A 17,101-nucleotide genomic window follows, 5' to 3' on the forward strand; every position below is an offset into this window, starting at 1 on the left:
CAGCCCGAGGATGCCAGCTGACAGGCTCCACTAACTGACCAGGACACAGGTTGGCAGAGGCACATACAGAGGTGAGGTGTGCTGCCTGGGTGTGGATAAGTCACCCAAGGACAACTGTGGAGGCTGTAAATGACAGACCAGGCCACCTTTCTATAGTTCCATTTAATGACCTGGCTGAGCAGTTTTGTTAACTGAACATTTCTTGAAATATATCTGGCCACCAGTGGAATTCAGAACTCTTAGGCAGTGAATTAACTTTCTTTTTCCTTCCTTCCTTTCTTCCTTCCTTCCTTCCTTCCTTCCTTCCTTCCTTCCTTCCTTCTTTCCTTCCTTCCTTCCTTCTTTCCTTCCTTCCTTCCGAGAGCTGGTAATAGGCTTGAATGCAGACACTCTATCCCATTTAAGACTTAGAATCATGTTTCCTTTCATTTGCCACCTAGAGATCTCCTGCCTAATGTGGTTGTCTTTTGGTCCTGAGACAGACATGACTATAAGGCCACTTTTCTGTCTTGTATATCCCTGAAATGCTGGGCTGTAGGAATAGTTTTGGTTGGGTCCTACAGGCTTGGGGTCCAGAAGCGAGAGGAGCTGGTGGGCTAGTGACCGAGGTTGAGGCAGTGAGCAACTGGTGACCCGGACATTTGGGATGGGGCAGTAGAGCATCATTTGTAGCCCCTGTCGGCCTGCCCTGGGGCATCTTCCCACAATACAGTTGCTATAGGTACAGGCGCCACCATTCCTCCCCCACAGCAAGAAAGAGGAAGCAGAATTCACTCGGGCCCAAGCCCCTTTGTGTCACTCAGGACCCAAACTGGAAGTGATGTTGGCAGAGTTTCAGGAAACAGAAGTCCCTGTCCATAGTCACTTAGGACAAATGATGGGCCTTGAAGGCGGCCTATGTAGAGAAGATGGGCATGAACTCTCAGGTGACCCAAAGGTGAGGGCACGTCTCAGTACCAGCAGGGACCCCCTGATGGCTGGCTTCTCCAGGTGAATCCAACTGTATCTTTTTTATTTAAAAAAATGTATTTGTTCTGTGTTTCAGATCATTCTGCGTGCGTACGTGCATGTGTGTGTGTGTGTGTATCATGTGGGTGCCTGGAGCCTCCAGAGGTCAGAAGAGGGTATCAGATCTCCTAGAAGTGGAATTATGGATGATTGTGGGCCCCTTGTAGGTGCTGGGAATCGAAGCTAGGTCTTCTACAAGAACAAGTGCTATTAACCACTAGGCCATCTTTCCAGTCCAACCATATCTTCTTATATGGAAGCCTTGGCTGAGCGTGCAGGTCAGCTAGGACTCCTATGAAGTCTTCTTCATTTCAAGTGACACCTACAGTCTTACAGGACCATATTCCTTCTCATTCTAGGGCCTCTAAGTGAGAAGCAAGAAGCTTTGATGACCAAGAGCCCCGCGTCCAACACACGGCGTCCCGAGGATCGTAGTCTGGGACCCATGTGGCCGATCACCCAGAAGATCCTGCGGGACTTCTACGGGCCTTTCAACACAAGGCTGGCACAGGTCCTGGATGATGAAGCGTTTGCCTGGAAGACACCGTGAGAGCTGAGTCCCTTCTGCAGAAGCTGGGCCCACTGACTCTGTCATTGCCGTGACTTTAAAAGTCTCCAGGTGGAGAACTGTCGCCCACAGTGTGGAGAAAACCACCGGAGCCCCACCCAATCTTCTCCTCCCAAGGCGCCTGTTGTAGGAACTACTTTGAAAATCCTCTTGCCATGTTGAGCAGCTCTGCTCCTGATCACTAGGCTCCTCCTCCTGAAGCCTTGGAAGATACACTGGGGGTAGCGTCTGTCTGTTCCCAGAGTGCCTTGGATCTCAGGAGGGCAATGGATCTCTGGCACCCAGTGGGTAGGAAGAGGAGGCTATGGGAGGCCACAGACCAGCCCTGCCCTTCTTCCTCCAAGAGAGTTTGTCTGGATGTAGAGTTGGACAGCTCTGGGATCCGATTAAAGCCACGGCTCTGGGGCTGTTCTTCACGTGTTATGTCCTAGCAGGCCTTGCTTAAATCGATAACCCCTTGTGGGCAGAGAACAGAGCTGCTCAGAGAATGGAGACTCTTTCATTTCTGTTTGTATTCCCAAGTGGCATCAGAAATAAGCCTTGCTCCCTTTGCTGTGCTGAGAAGAAACCCAGAAGTCAGCTTTTGGCAGCAGGCTCATCTCGCTGACCTGTTCTGCCTGTAGACTTTGTTTATGCCCAACATAGAGAAGGAGCATCTTTAAACAAACTGCTTCTTCCACTTGACTGGCCCCGCCCGCCTTGCTTTTCTTCTCCTTTGGATGTTTTCCTCCAGTTTATATTTGGAAAGGGAAGTTCTGCTGTTAATGTCAGAATAGAACAACCTCAAGGCATTGAACAGTTGGTGCAAAAGGAAGTAAAGCCCTCCCCATTTGCAGAGGGTCACTGGAGAGCATGAGGAAGCTTCCGGCTTTGGTTCTGGCTGGTTACAGGCTCCAGTCCATCTTCCTGTTGGGGGAATCTTCTATCTCCATTCTCTGTCATGTACAGCCAATGTTCTGTAACTCACTTAGGGTGAGTCTCGAGACACCCATGTCCTCAGAAACACATCTCACAAACTAAGCTCGGGCCACGTGGGGTGTGACTAGGAGATAGCTTTGCTGTTTGTGGACCTTTCCAGGCCTGTTAGCGGCTTGGTAGACTCTGAAAGTCTTGTCATGTTTTCAAGACCCCAGGGAATAAGAGAGAGAACAGCGTGAGCCCATTTGGCACACAGGACGAGGTGGGAATGTCACAAAGCTCTTCACTGGAGTATTGCCAAGGGATGCTGCCCATAAGGCTGTGTTCTCAGGTCAGGATCCTGTCCACCAGCGTCAGAAAGCGTACACATTACATGCCCGACTGTCACTTGGGCTTTGGCAGCAGGAGGATGTGCAGTTGCTCGGCTGTGAGAGTCCTTCTGCGGTCCACCCTCGTTGGAGATGGGACTCTCGGCCCCTTGGAAGGCTCAGGGAGAGCCCTGGGCATCAGCATGGACCGCGCCAATTCTGCTACTGAAGGGGCCGTGTGTCTTGAGGCCTGTGTTCCAGGACAATTCCCCCTTCTCTCACAGTGGCCACTTGGCTCAGTAGTCAGGGGGAAAGTCTGGCCTGAGTACAAGGATGCTTTGGAAAAAAATGACTTCAGAGAGAGAAAGAGAGTGTGTTTGAGCAAGAGAGTGTGAGAGTGAGAGAGAAAGAACGAGAGCGTGAGAGAGAGCACGAGAGAGTATTTATTTGGAATACCGTGTGTGTGTGTGTGTGTGTGTGTGTGTGTGTGTGTGTGCGCGCGCTTACACTGAGTGGGGCCCTCTCAGCTGTCCTGCTGACGGGACTTCTCCTCCATTAGAGACATGATGCCTTTATGGATTAATTTCCCCACCAGTTAGCCTGTCATTTCCAGGACGTATCTCACCACCCCGCACCAACTACAATTGTAAGAGATTTTTCTTGCGCACTCCTATGCATGTGAATAACATGTAGCGTAATTCTGCTTCTTACAGAAGTATTGCCAAAGGTATTATTTCCAATATTATTTGGTTCATCGCTGGTCTTTTTCTACGTGCAGCCCCTCCCTTTCTACCATCCTTGGCCATCCAGACCTAGTTTTCTCTCTACTGGTCCCTCCCCGGGGGTCCCCAGCATTGCCTTTGCTCTTGCTCAGTTGAAGCCCCCTCTTGTTGCGAGCACAGGCAGTGTTTTGGGTGATGGCTCTCAAGCCTGTCACCCCAAACCAAAGCGAAACACAGACCTGGTACCGAAGACACTTCGTATTCCCAAAGCTGTGTGCCAGGGTGTATGACACCTTCCCTCCCTCCCTTGTCATGTAAGGTATGGTATGCAGTCGCATTTATTCTGTACTTTTATTCGTATTTAAAATAATTAAAGATGGACCCACACAACTGGTGCCCGCCGAGCACGGGCCCTCCATCACAAGCTTGCTGGACAGTTGTCTCCATGTTGTTCTGTGTGTGCGAGCGAGTCTCGGGCAGGAGGGTCAGCATTTTCTCTGCCTTACTGGAATCCTCGCTGAGTACAGGGTCTCATCACAAAGAGATACTCTGTAGTGTTCACGGCAGAAGACACTCCCAGAGCAGACACAGGGCCATACTCATTCCCTGGGGAATCCTGTGGAGGCCTACTGTGGTTGGGAGTCAGGGTGGGTGGTTCTGTCCAGCATCAAGTGTCCTTCACGTGGTCTTCAGACATAGGAATCTGAGATTGCGGTGACTATTGGCCTTAAGAACTTGATTTCGAGGTCCTTGGTGCCTCTCTGAGTGTGTCTCATCCCTAGGTAGGCAGGGTGCCTCTGGTACTCAAGGAGCATGGGCAAGCTTGGAGAAGGAGAGGGTGTATCAGTCAGCGTTGCTCACTGTGACAAAGTAACTCAGGATGCTTTCCACACCTTCTCCCAATGAAGCTCCACCCCTCAAAGGTTCCACAGCTTTCCTGATCAGCACCAACAGCTGAAGTGTTCAACCATGGGAGCCGATGAGGACATTTCACATTCATTTGTCACACAACACATGCTTACTGTCACTGCTCATGCCTAAGTCTGAACTCAAGGGGCCAGTACATTGGCTTATCTATGGCTTCTTTCTATTGCTTCCCGGTACCTGCTCTCTGACTTCCTCTTCACATGGCCATCTCTCTGTGCAGGTCTCTGATGCCATTTCCTCTTTTCATAAAGATGCCAGGGACACCATTAAGGGGGGTCTCATTTAATTTCATAACCTTTTAAAGGGACTTCTCTTCAAATGCAGTTACACTCAGAAGCTCAACCCATTTGGGACATCAACATATCAATTTGGGGAGAGAAGCAGTTGTGGAGAGGACCCATTTCCCACTTCGAAGCTTGGGTCATGCTGAGCACAGAGTGACCCTTTGATCAGCCCACAGTTCCAGACCCTTCTCTCCAGCACTGCTCCTTGTTGTGGTGTGTTGGGTGTGGGGCTAGACTCAGCACAGCTTGGGGCTGGCTTCCCTAGGCGGCAGCAAGAATGTTCCTGCTGGGAGGTGGATGAAGATGACAGGCCAGGCCATACCTCTGAAAGCTAGAGTTTCCTCTCCCTAGAGCTCTCCCCTATCCTTGCTGCTAGGAAACAGACCTACAGTCCCAGAGCCTGGGTGGTGCTATGCAAGATGGTGTTCATCTGTTGGGGTGGAGACCACAGCCCGAGGAGAGCCTTGGGCCCTGTGGGTGAGGCCAATCTAGTGGAGACTTGCAGGAAAAATTAGCTTTGAGGGGTTTGGTTTTCCCTGAACTTTGGGGCCAGCTGCCCTGCGGGACACAGGAAAGGAATGCAGTGGGGCAGGGACTGCACTTGAGTGAATTTTTTTTTAGCCACTGCTGCAACAAATTCAGCTGGAATGCCTGGCTATCCCAGAGAGCTTTGAGGAGTAACCCCCTTCGACCAGGACTCTGGAAGAATGGCCTTTAGCCTTCCTAACATCTATCTCTGTGATGGCTTCAGGCTGGTCTAGCTTCTATGACCCCAGCTCCTTCCCATTGGTCACTAAGGTCATCATGGTGACTTCAAAGTGAATTTCTCATCATACAGTCCCAGAGGGCAGCAGTCTCTCAGCAGGCACCATAGATTGAAGCGGGGTGCAAGCTAGGCTGCATCTCCTGGGACCCCAGAGCAAGCTGTGCCCAGGCCTTTCCCAGCCTTGAGAGCCTGCCAGGTCCTTTGGCTTCTCTCTAGAGTGCCATATTTAGACTCTGGCTCCCCCTGCTTCACTGGTCCCATGGCCTCTGTTCATGCTCTTCCTCTCATTAGGACCCTTGGAGTTACATGGGATAATCTGTGGTTACTGCCCCATCTTAAGATCTCACCCACAAAGTGTCTCTTGCTATGAAAAGGGAATAATTCACCAACAGGTTCTGGCACCTGTATTATGAACAGGTTCTGTCACCTGTGCTGTATACATCTTCAGAGGCCATCACGCAGCTAGCTGACCACAGAAGAGTAGCCTTGGGAGCTGGCCAGACCAGCAAGTGGGACGCAATGAGTGCCCAGTGGCTGGTCCCTTGTAGGTTTACCATGGGGAGGGGACTGTAACGTGACTGAGGGGACAGCAGCTCAGTGGAAGCTCTGAGGTAACACTAGTCTTCTATGATGATGTAGGTGGGGCAGGAGTCAGGAAGCTCACCCAGACAAGTGCTATGCATACTTGGCTGTATGAGAAGTGTCTTCAGAAAGGCTTATGGTTCCCTTTGCTGTTTAGCGCTTGTAAATCAACTCTGGCAGTTCCTCTGTAGCAACCACCGGGCAGCTTTGAGGTTCGAAAGCCTGGCTGTTGTTGAGTTCACTGTGCTGCAGAGATAACCGCTTGTAAAAGTTGCAGAAATAGAATCCCTTCTTAGTTCCCAAGAGAGCTTCAAGCTCACAACCTCCCTGCCCCTGGCTTTTGCTAGGCTGACCTCCAACCCCACTGGCATCTATCTATATAATGGCCCAGGCTGTCCTTGCCTTCCTGCCCTCTGCCCTATTGCATTGGCACAAGCCCTGGGCCTGATCCTCCCAGTCTGGCTAGCATCCTTCTCTTTTCCAGCCTTTGCTGCTGAGCATGGCACAGGCAAAAGGAATGGCTATGGACAGCCATGAGATCCTTGGAACTGCAGGTTACTGTCCCATGAGCTCACTGACAGGCGACTTCCAGGTACCATGCCAAACAGGGATATTGGCCGAAGAGGAGCAATAATGTGCCTCAGTTGCCTTCTGTAAGTGGGCATGCCCTGTGCAGGGTCTTCAGGGCAGCCAGAAGAGGACTGGATTCTTTGCTGGGCAGCACATGATAGCAGCCCTGTGTTAGGACATAGCCACTGACATGAAGTGAGCCTTCTATTCCACCATGGAAAACCCCTTCCTGGGGCAGCGGTCTGGAGGAGTCAACCTTCAGGGTGTTCATGGGGTGCATAAGAAGCTCTTTGTACTTTGAAAGTCCTCAAGAGAGACAGGCCCTGGTCATCTCTAGCAGCAGGTGGGTCTCAGTTCAGGATGAGATACGGCTCATAAGTACACTGGTGGCTCACCCAAGGCAAAATAATGAGGTGACCACAGGCACTGAACTTGGCAGGTCCTTGAAGAGTCCCTTCTGGGCTAACTAGAGAAAGGCTGGGCCTTGGGAATGGAGGTGAGGTGGCACCTCCCCTGACCTTAGCTGTTCCTTACTGAAAGGATGCTCCACTTGGCACTTTCAAATCCCACTCCTCCCGGATAGCACGGAGGAAGTGGGTGAGCCCAGGGAAGGCTCGTGTCCCAGCAGAGCCACTTTGTAACCATGGAGACACTGCAGTCCCCATGTCCTCATGAGTGCGTATCAGAGTTAACAAGTGCAAACTGAGGATCAGAGAGACTGCACACCTGCCCGAAGCCGCAAAGTACAGGTCTGCAGAAATGGTCTCACCATACCAACTCAAAATTTTTAATCGTTTACTTCCAGGTCAGCGCTTTTAGCGCTTTTATCTATTCTGTGTGACCTTGGCACTCTGGTGTTCCTTCTTCAGTGGGCTACCTGCATCCTGACTGTCATAACTCACTCTCTCTTCAGGTCTTATTTCAAATGCCCTCAGCTGCTTCTGGGGTCACCCAGGTTGGGGGTCTGGATGGTGACAACTGCTTCATGGGAACCAAAGCACATTAAAGACACTTGCTCCACTCAAAGGCTTGCTACACGGAGCCTCGGCTGACAGAGGTGCCCTCCCTTTCCTGCCCCAGAGTGGATGGTTCATGGGCCAAGCCTCCCATACAGACAGGCTACTGGGGGCTGGCCTATAGTGAGGTGTCCCCCAAGACCTGAGTCACAGCCTAAAGAGAAGAGTTCCGCCCTCTGGCCTCAGGCCTGCCTGGGCAGCACCAAGGTACACACCCTAGCTGGAACTCATACAAAGAACTAACATTTCATTTTCTCAGTAAATATTTTCTGAACATCTACTTTGCACAAGGCACTGGGCCAGGCAATGGGGCGAGGCTGGCCTGTAGCTCATGTGCACATTCACATATACTTTCTATTTTCAGGATGTATTGTTGGGTCATCCATGTGTGCCTGGCATTTGAGAGAGAGAGCAGAACAAGCCCCAGCCATGGAGCCTGGTGCTACCGAGGACAAAAGTTGCCCAAAGTATCACAGAACTCTGGCAGCCGTGAAGAGAGTTGATGCGGCTGATGAGGACAGTGAGAGCTTCCGTCTGAGGTTCCACACCCTCCTTACTGTCTGTCCTTTCTCATCTCCCTGTGTGCTCAGTCCCTAGACCAAGCCTGACAGCATGGCTGGAAACAATGATCTGGTTTTCTCCAGTCAGGATAAGGATGGCTCCCCGGCACATCCAGGGACCCCATACTGGCACTGGACTCCTGCTGAATCTCCATCTACCTTCCATGAGATCCACTACACATGCCCCCTCCACCCTCGTCAGGCATCAGGCACCTTCTTGCTCTCAAAGCCCAGTTGGACAGCAAATACCCAAGATCCCCAAGAATAATAGCATTTAATCAGCACATGGGAAGTCTCAGGGCTGAGGAGTGGAAGAACACAGAGGTTGAACCACACTCAAGGTGAGAGGCTCCCAATGAAGGTTTGTGGGAGTAAGAGAGTGCGTAAGAGGGATCAGCCCAGGAGGGAGCTCAGGCTGAAGGCTGAGGTAGTCTCTGTGTGGGGGTGTGGTGGGGGAATATTGGAGCCCAAGCTCTTCGCCATCTTTGTCATAAGGCTGGAGAGGACACCCTTGATCCCAGAGGGTACACCAGTTTTGAATTCTGCCCTTGAGCTGGGAGTTCAGTGAGAGAAGCCGAGACATCAGGGACTGGTGAAGACTAGACGTGGAAAGAGCTGAGTGTACTGGGGCCCACTGCTCCAGGCCTGAAAAGAGTAGGAGGAGACCTTTGTGGCTGGTGGATGACCAGCAAGGGGTTAGGATTTCAGAAGAAAGAAGCTGTCTGAGAGGCCTGTGGGGCTAAGAGCCTGAGATAAAAATGGCATCTGTGGAGGGTATCTGCCATCTATCTATGTGCTGTGCCAGCTTTGTTACGCTAAATGTCACCACCCCAGAAGGAATAACTATCAAGCAAGCATGCTGTGTTCCTGTATTTTGAATCCCACCAACCTCACTGGAGATCAATCCTTTTCTCTCTGTTAAATTAGTACCTAATGGTTTCCAATTTGCTCCTGGACTGCACTGAGAGTCACTTATATGCAAGATCATCAGTGCAAAGCCCAGGAAATCCCTCATTTATGAATCTTTAAGGGGCCTCTCTACCTCCCTCATCCCCTAGGGCAGGTAGGTGCCAGACAGCTAAGGCACCCCATTTAGAACGATTCAGGGGCACATCACCTACTTACTTGAGGACAGTTAAGGTTCTTACTCCACTTCTCTCTCCCTCCTGGAAACCCTGGGTGCCACAGTGTAGGGTGGCCCATCTCCATGGTGGAACTGTGAGTGGCAAGCTCTTTCTAAGGGACCTCTGAACTGGCCTCACCAAACCTGAGTGAGGGATAGGAAACGTTCCACATCCTTTCCCCCTGCAGCCTCACAGCCCATGTGGCTCTCCTGAACCCATCACTGTCCACCCCACCCTACGCTAATGGTGCTGCTCTCCTCTTTGGAGCCCTGGCATCCTCAGCTCACGCAGGGATGGAGTGGGAAGGCCTGCCTATCTCTCTACACAGTTGTCCCTTCAGACTCCAGCTTCTCCAACTCACCCTCATTCCAGCTCCAGCTGCTGCCCTCTGTACTCTGGGCCTCCTTGCCTCACCAGCCTTCTAGGCCTGAGGCCTGGTGGTTGACATGCATGAGTGTGTGTGTGTGTGTATGTGTGTGTGTGTGTGTGTGTGTGTGTATGTGTGTGTGTGTGTGTGTGTATGTGTGTGTGTACGTTTATTTGATTTTGTGTGTGTGTATGTGTATGTTCTTGTATTTATGTGTGTGTATGTGTGTATGAATGTATGTTTGTGTTTATGTGTGAGTGTATGTACATGTATGTGTGCCCGTGTGTTTGTATGTGTGTGCATGCATGTCTTTGTGTTTATGTATGAATATGTGTATCTCCCAGCCTGATCACCTGGTTATGTTAAGAGCACTTATCACATAACTGTCACCTGAAATCTGTCATCTGTGTCCTGCTTGGCTTATGGTCCTTCCATTCACCAGAACCATTAACTGCTTTAGGTGGAAGGTCCTTTTGTCCATAGCCTGATCCTTGGAGCCAAGACTCAGCAAACCTTAGAGCAAAGAAATGCAAAATGGTGCCCTCAAGCTATAAACCAAAGAGGTGACCTTGGGATTCCTCTGGGGTCAGGAATGAGTCCTTAGGAATTGGCAGAGATCTTTGGAGAGCTCAGACCACTGGCAGGGGCTGCAGATGGTGAGGGTTGCTGGTCAGTCAGGTGAGGAGATGGTTGGTGTAGAGCAGAGTCCTGAAGACTGGCAAGATCTGGAAGCAGCGAGTGGACAGGGCAGGGAGATCAGGTACCTTTCTGCCTCTGCCTTCTTCCCTGCAGAACAGAATACCTGGCTAAGAAAGGTATTTAGCTCTGGGCATCTACATTCCAGTCAAGGAAGTCAGCTATGTGCTTAGGAGGTGAGATTTCACCAGAGAGGTGAGGCCTCCAAAAGCCAGAGGACTGGGTGAGGAAGTGCTGTGCTGACTCTCACACCAGATGCTCCCTGAGTCAGAGTGCGGCTCTGGGTCATCGCTGAGTGGGTGTGGAAGAGCTGGAGGAGAGGCTGAGGCCACAGCCTGTGATGGTTCTGGGGACAGGCCACAGAGATGGGAATAGAGTGGGGAGGCTAAGCGAGGATCATCTCCCAGGCACCATGCTTGTGGGATGTGACATCAATGGAGGCAATGCCAGCATGTCACAAGAATACCTAGCTGTTGTTGGGAGTAAGCACACATTCATGGAAGATGCTGGGGCTCAGAGAAGTTTGGTGGCTTCTTTGAAGTCACTTAGGAACCAGTGTTCAAATCCACAAATCTGGCTTCCATTATCTGATGAATGAAGTGGCGTTTAGCAGAGGGGTCAAAGGCAAAACGACCCAAGGCAAGGATGAGAGGTGGAGCTGGTGTCCAGCCTGAGGGAGAGTAGAGCGGTTTGCCATGGTGGCAGGGGGGCGGGTTGGGCCATTTTCTGTAAATGGAGTTAGTTTGGAGTCTTGGCTAGCCTTAATTGTTAACGTGACATAGCCTAGAGTCATCTGAGAGAAGCCTCAGTTGAAATATTGCCTAGATCATATCGGCCTGTGTGTGTGTCTGTGAGGAGTTCTCTTGATTATTAATTGATCTGGGAAGGCCTAGCCTACTGCAGGCAGCCCCTAGCCTACGGTGGGCGGCTCCTTTCCGGAGCAGGCTGTCCCAAGCTATTCAAGAAAGCTAAGCATGAGGCAGCGAGCGGTGTTCCTCTATGGTTTCTGCTTGAGTTCCTGTCCTGATTTTCCTTAATGATGTTCTGTGACCTAGAAATGTAGCCCCCACCCCCGACACACCAAGTTGTATTCAGAACACACAGCAACAGTGAAACTAGGACCTTACGCATCCTGGATGGGGTGGCAATTCTACCTGACATCGGGCATTTCTTAAACACTTAAACATTTGATGGTGCTGGGACTTGAACCCAGGGCCTTGCAATGCTACTAAACAGGTCGTTTCTACTTAAGACATTTAAGGTACACTTGTTTGTCTGTCTCTTCCTGTAAGGCAGAGTCTTTTCTTAGCATAGGTCTACACAGTGTTATCCAGCTTACAGAAACCACGGGTGATGAGTCAACAGTGTTTTCCGGTTTCTTTTTTTTTTTCTTTTTCTCATGGGGCATGGGAACTAGGGGGTGTTTGAAAAGCCACTGGGAGCAGGCACACTTGTGGTTCGTAGTGGTGTTTCTCCTCCTGTGTGGGTGGCTTTCTGAAGCTGTAGGCCTGGTTTTCAGTGAGTGCTTCACTTATGCACTTGTGCATTTTGTGCCAGGCTTGTGTGCATGTGTGTGCATGTTCGTCGAGGCCCATAGTTTGACTTCTGCTTCTTTCTCAATCACTCTCCACTTTTATTTTTTCTTTTCCTATTTGTGTGTGTGTGTGTGTGTGTGTGTGTGTGTGTGTGTGTATGGAGGAGGCAGACGGAGAAAGAGAGACAGAGAGGCACACATAGAAAAAATATATGCTGCTGCTTCCTGTGCTCTTGAGCGATGTTAAGACTGTAATTAAGACTGTAAAGCCTCCTGCAATTAGCTAGTTTCAAAGACTGCTGATTTATCTAATGCTTAATTAAATAGCATTTTTATAATGTCCGAAACAACTGGCATAAGGGGGCTTGGGAACAAATATAATTGAATCGTGGTGGATATAAAATCGACTGGAGCATTTTGCAGAATGGCCTAAAACCAGGAGAGCCAGAACATGTCCTGAGCATTGTCATGGGATGTTTTCCGACATGGTAAAAAGCCTCTCACTGGAGAGATCAGATGTGAAGCATCTGTGGTAACAGGGGCGAGAGCAGTCAAGCTACCACTGGCTGTCATGTGGTAGGTTCCAGGTCCCCTGAGAGGGGACCTGTGAGTTTCTCACTGGACTCTCCCTCAACCTCTGGGGCAGGTCCTGTCTGTGTTCTGGTTCCAGTATGAAGGCCGTAGAATGGACACTCAGGGGCTGGGGGCAAAGAACCCACCGGGGTCCTGAGGCAATGGGAGGCAGCGCTGGGACTTGAGCCTAGAGACAGTCCTAACTGCAGCTTCTCAAGTCAGAGTCTGTGAAAGGTTCCGAAGGAGGCCAGAGGACCACGTCTGTGCTGCAAGGCCAGGCAGTTGTAAAAGTAGAGTGCCAGGTAGGTAGTTAGGGCCAAGGTCAGGCGCGGTGGCAGCTTTAATGCCATTCACTCACAAAAGCCCAAGAAACAGCCAACGGGATCCCTCTTGGCTCTAACCCGGTTCTGCCCCAATGGAAGTGCCGTAGGGGTCTCACTGTCTTCTTCTACCTGCCCTCTGCATCCCTCTTTCACTGGACAACAGGCTCTGTGTGTCGTGGTGCGGATCCTGTACCGCTCAGACGAGGCTATCGCAGAGGCTAGGAACGCTGGGTTGTCACGGCCAGCCAGCCCTTAAGTTGGCCTAAGAGCCTTGTGGTCAACCGTTTGGGCTGCTGTGGGTTCAAATCATGGTGGAGGAATGAGGTTGAGGTTGATTTCTTCCAGGGCTGCCCTCCAGCCCACAGAGGGGCCGTTGACTCTCTCCGTGGTGGCCATAGCAACTGCTTGTTTTCTCCTGCTTCCACATGAGATAATCCGGGGAACTCCTCCCATGGACAGCACGTTCAGCAAAATGGAATTCTGGAAATTTCCTGAGTGGAGCGAGGAGCCAGCAGTTGTTTAAAAGGCAGCCTACGAGGACTCGGCTTAGGTCAGTGTCCTCTTCCCGTGTCACTCCCCCACCCCGGCTTCTCCTCACCCACGATCCTCGCTCTACTTCCGTCCACACTCTCACTCCATAGCATTGGTTCCTTATTTAACCTCAAGGACAACTTCAAGGCTTATTTGCTTCTTCTACAAGAGCTGGCCCATCCCCAGACTCAGTGGTTTCAGCAGTATTTCTATAGTTGGACAGCCTCAGTTTCCCGGCTTCCGATGGGGGAGGAATCTAGAGGTTTTCAAAGGGTCCTCTAGTGACTTTAAAACAACCCACTTGCTCCAGCCACCAATTCCTACAATGTCCTTGCTAAAGAGTGCGGACGAGAGGGTGGGGACTGGGAGGCCAAGTGGGCAGTTCCCTCCCTAGCACCTTGGGATTCTCGTGCTAGCTACCAGGAAGATCCAAAAGGCAGCCCTGCACTGCTCTCTTGTGGTTAACATGGGTATTGCATCAAAAAGGCCTTTACTAGACTTTGAGCAAGTAACCCCAACAAAACTTTTAAATGCAGGGATCACCTTTGACCCGGGTCAGGGTTAACCTCAACAAAGGGGTATTTGAAAGACATGTTTGAAACCAGTCATTGGGATGTGGTTCTGAAGAGACCCAGCAGCGACTGTGGATTCCTGTGGACTCCTAGTAGCGAGTCAGGAGAGGCTTACAGAAAGTCCTGTAGAGCATGCCAACAGGAAAGTGGGCTGGAAGAAGGTGCACAGATGATGGCCCGGCCTCTGTTCACCATTGTCCATCTCTGACCTACGGCACAGCTGAGAATGGGCTAGGCTGAGACACGGTCCCTGCAAGGGTCTTTGTAGCTAGTAGTAGCCGGATCCCCCTCCTCCATCTCCCCTAGAGCCAGCCTTCTGCAAGCCGCCGTGACTGTAGACACCAGAGGGACTGTGCCTCTGCCAGAGTCCCACTGGAGGAAGTGGGAAGGCCTGTGGCAGCATTAGGTTCCGCCCGCAGATCAGCAGGGCTCTCACACCCCTCAGCTCTGTCCTCACCCTCCCTTTTCTGCTTCTCCCAAACCTCCCCTCCGCTCTCTCTTCTCCTCCCTCCTCCCTGCTGGATGGATGCCTAGTTCCAGGCAATAGCTTCTACACCTCTGACCTCTTAGTCTTTGCTCTCAGACCCTTCCCACCCAGACCTCAGACAGTTCCCTTCCTAAATGGAGAGGGATTCAGCAGCCTAGGGAACTGTGACTCACTCGATCCCGCCCCTTTGCCATGCTGCCCCTCCAGCTAATCACCATCTAGCATCTAGCTTGGACACACAGGTCCGGGACTACCATCTTGACAATAGGGTCTCAATCTGCTTTGCAATGACCAAGTGGGGCAAGCCTGTCCTTCCCTATTTATCTGCTTTTTTTGGGTTCTTCCTCCCATGACCCTTTGCTGTCCCTCCAGCAGGGACGAGGTTTGCTTGGCCAGACTGGTCTGGAGTGTTGGTTAACTTTCTCATCACTGGACCGAATGCCTGACACAAACAACTTAAGGAGGAATTTCCTGGGGTTCAAAGACTCAGAGGTTTTAGTGCAGCACAGCAGGGAGGGCGTGGCCAAGAAAAGCAGGTTGCATCATGGTGACTAGGAGGGAGAGTGAGCAAGAGAGTAAGCAGTATGGTCTCTCTCTTTCCTCTGTGTCATTCTACTTGAGCCTCCTATTGGGATTTCAGATGGCATTGCCCATCTTCCCCTCTGTCTTCTCACAGAAACACAACACACCCGAGGAACACTTTACTAGCCTCCTGCTTACTTCTCCAGTCCCTTCATCTAGTCTTCGTTCAGGTTGACAGTCAAGATTAGCCATTACACATGGCTTTGGGTTTGGCGTACCCAGGGCAGAGGAGCTACAGAAGCTACAACAATACAGATCTAGGGGAACCCACAGTTCCCACAAGAAGCCAAGCCAAGCTCACCCCAATCAGATCCCAGATGCCAGGATATTGGGTGAATACTGACTAGACGCCGAACATTTTTGGAAGGTCTAGTTTGTGATCCTGGGCTTTAATCCTTGGGTCTATCCAGCTGCCCAAGCTCTTCATTCAGAGCTTCCCCTTTGGAGTAGAGGCTGCTCTGGTCACTGTCTAATGGGAACTTGCATCGCATCCACTGAGAGGTGACTCATTAGTGTCTTACCTCAGCGCCCAAGTTAGTGTCCAGAGGATAGGCTGTGCCCATCCCAGCCACCCAGCATCCTGCATCCCAGCCTACCAACCTCCAGCATCCCACATCCCAGCCTCCTAGCATCTCAGCCTCCCAGCCTCCCAGCCTCCCAGCTTCACAGCCTCCCAGCCTCCCAGCCTCCCAGCCTCCCATCCCCACAGCACCCCAGCCCCCCCCCCCCCCAGCTCCCCCGCCTCCCCGCCCCCCAGCCTCCCAGCCTCCCAGCCTCCCAGCCTCCAGCATCCCAGCCTCCCAGCCTCCTAGCTCCCAGCCTCCAGCCTCCAGCCTCCCAGCCTCCCAGCCTCCCGGCCTCCCAGCCCCCCAGTCCCAGCCTCCCAGCCTCCCAGCCTCCCAGCCTCCCAGCCTCCCAGCCTCCCCTCCCAGCCTCCCAGCCTCCCAGCCTCCCAGTCTCCCAGTCTCCCAGTCTCCCAGCCTCCCAGCCTCCCGGTCTCCCAGTCTCCCAGCCTCCCAGCCTCCCAGCCTCCCGGTCTCCCAGCCTCCCAGCCTCCCAGCCTCCCAGCCTCCCAGCCTCCCAGCCTCCCAGCCTCCCAGCCTCCCAGCATCCAGGACACATATGGATGGGTCTCCACTGTGGTCAGAATCTTCCTGTGTTCCTGATTTCCCCCCTCACTCCTTCCTCCATGTCTCTTGTAGTTTTTCACCACCCCCCATCAGCGCAGCCTCCATAAAATCCCATTTGTTTACCTCACAGCTCACTAAAGCCTACTATGGGTCTGTACCATCGACTGTGCTATCAAAACTGTTAAACTTTAAATGATTTTGGGGGGAATTATTTTTAGTTCCCAAACTATAATTTGGTTCATTTTCATATGTGACTACAATTTTGTTTTCTTAGAATATTGTTCTTTCAATATACTTTTTATTCCCTTTTATGCACTTAATCTTTTTAAACATTGGGTTTGTAATTTGATCTGGAACATTGCTAGCAGGGGCCTGGGGACCCAGTTACCCCAGTGATTGCATCTACTTACTTCTCCTATTTTGAGTGGAAATGAGGCCTGTAACTTTAAAAAAATGATATGGAAATGGAAGAGAAATCCCGGGAGGTGAAGGGCCTGGGGGGAGGGGTTGAGAGGTAGAAGACCACGTAGAAAATGCTGCAAGGAAAACTATGACTTCGTATGCACATTGAAAAATAATAAATAAAAAAGCAGTGCTGGTTGGTTTTGCGTTCTCTTGACATTTTTCCAGAGCGTGTTCATGTGTCCCTGCGGAGCTGAAAGATCCCCAGTCGTAGAAACAATGATTTCTTTGGAATTGGGGAGGGGTTTACTGACTCTGGTGGGATCTGATTGGGGAGGGTTCCACTTTTAACTCTATGCCCTTTTGTGCTTTTCCTGAGCAGAGCCTGGTTTATCCTGTCTTTTGTGTTTCCGGTGTTTTCTTGGAAGGAGCAGTGCTGTTGGGCTCACTCTGCCCAGGGCTTCTTGGTTTCATGTAGGTCAAAGCTTCCCTCATGGGCGTTAAGGCTCACCCTAGAGCTAAGGCTGTGACATTTTCCTGGCTTCTGTGGC

The 17,101-nt window shown here is 51.3% G+C and overlaps 1 protein-coding gene across 2 annotated transcripts in view; it reads left to right on the plus strand.

Moving 5' to 3' along the window:
• The window catches only part of Chst15 (carbohydrate sulfotransferase 15), a 77,545-nt gene extending 74,394 nt beyond the window's left edge, over window positions 1-3,151 (plus strand). For both annotated transcript variants that reach the window (XM_032892421.1, XM_032892422.1), the window contains exon 8: window positions 1,368-3,151. In XM_032892421.1, coding sequence (XP_032748312.1) covers window positions 1,368-1,558 — 191 coding nt within the window. In that variant the 3' untranslated portion in view covers window positions 1,559-3,151. The remainder of the gene's footprint in view (window positions 1-1,367) is intronic.
• The last annotated feature ends 13,950 nt before the right edge of the window (window positions 3,152-17,101 follow it).

This window comes from Rattus rattus, chromosome 2 (assembly GCF_011064425.1).
Source record: "Rattus rattus isolate New Zealand chromosome 2, Rrattus_CSIRO_v1, whole genome shotgun sequence".
Lineage (NCBI taxonomy): Eukaryota > Metazoa > Chordata > Mammalia > Rodentia > Muridae > Rattus > Rattus rattus.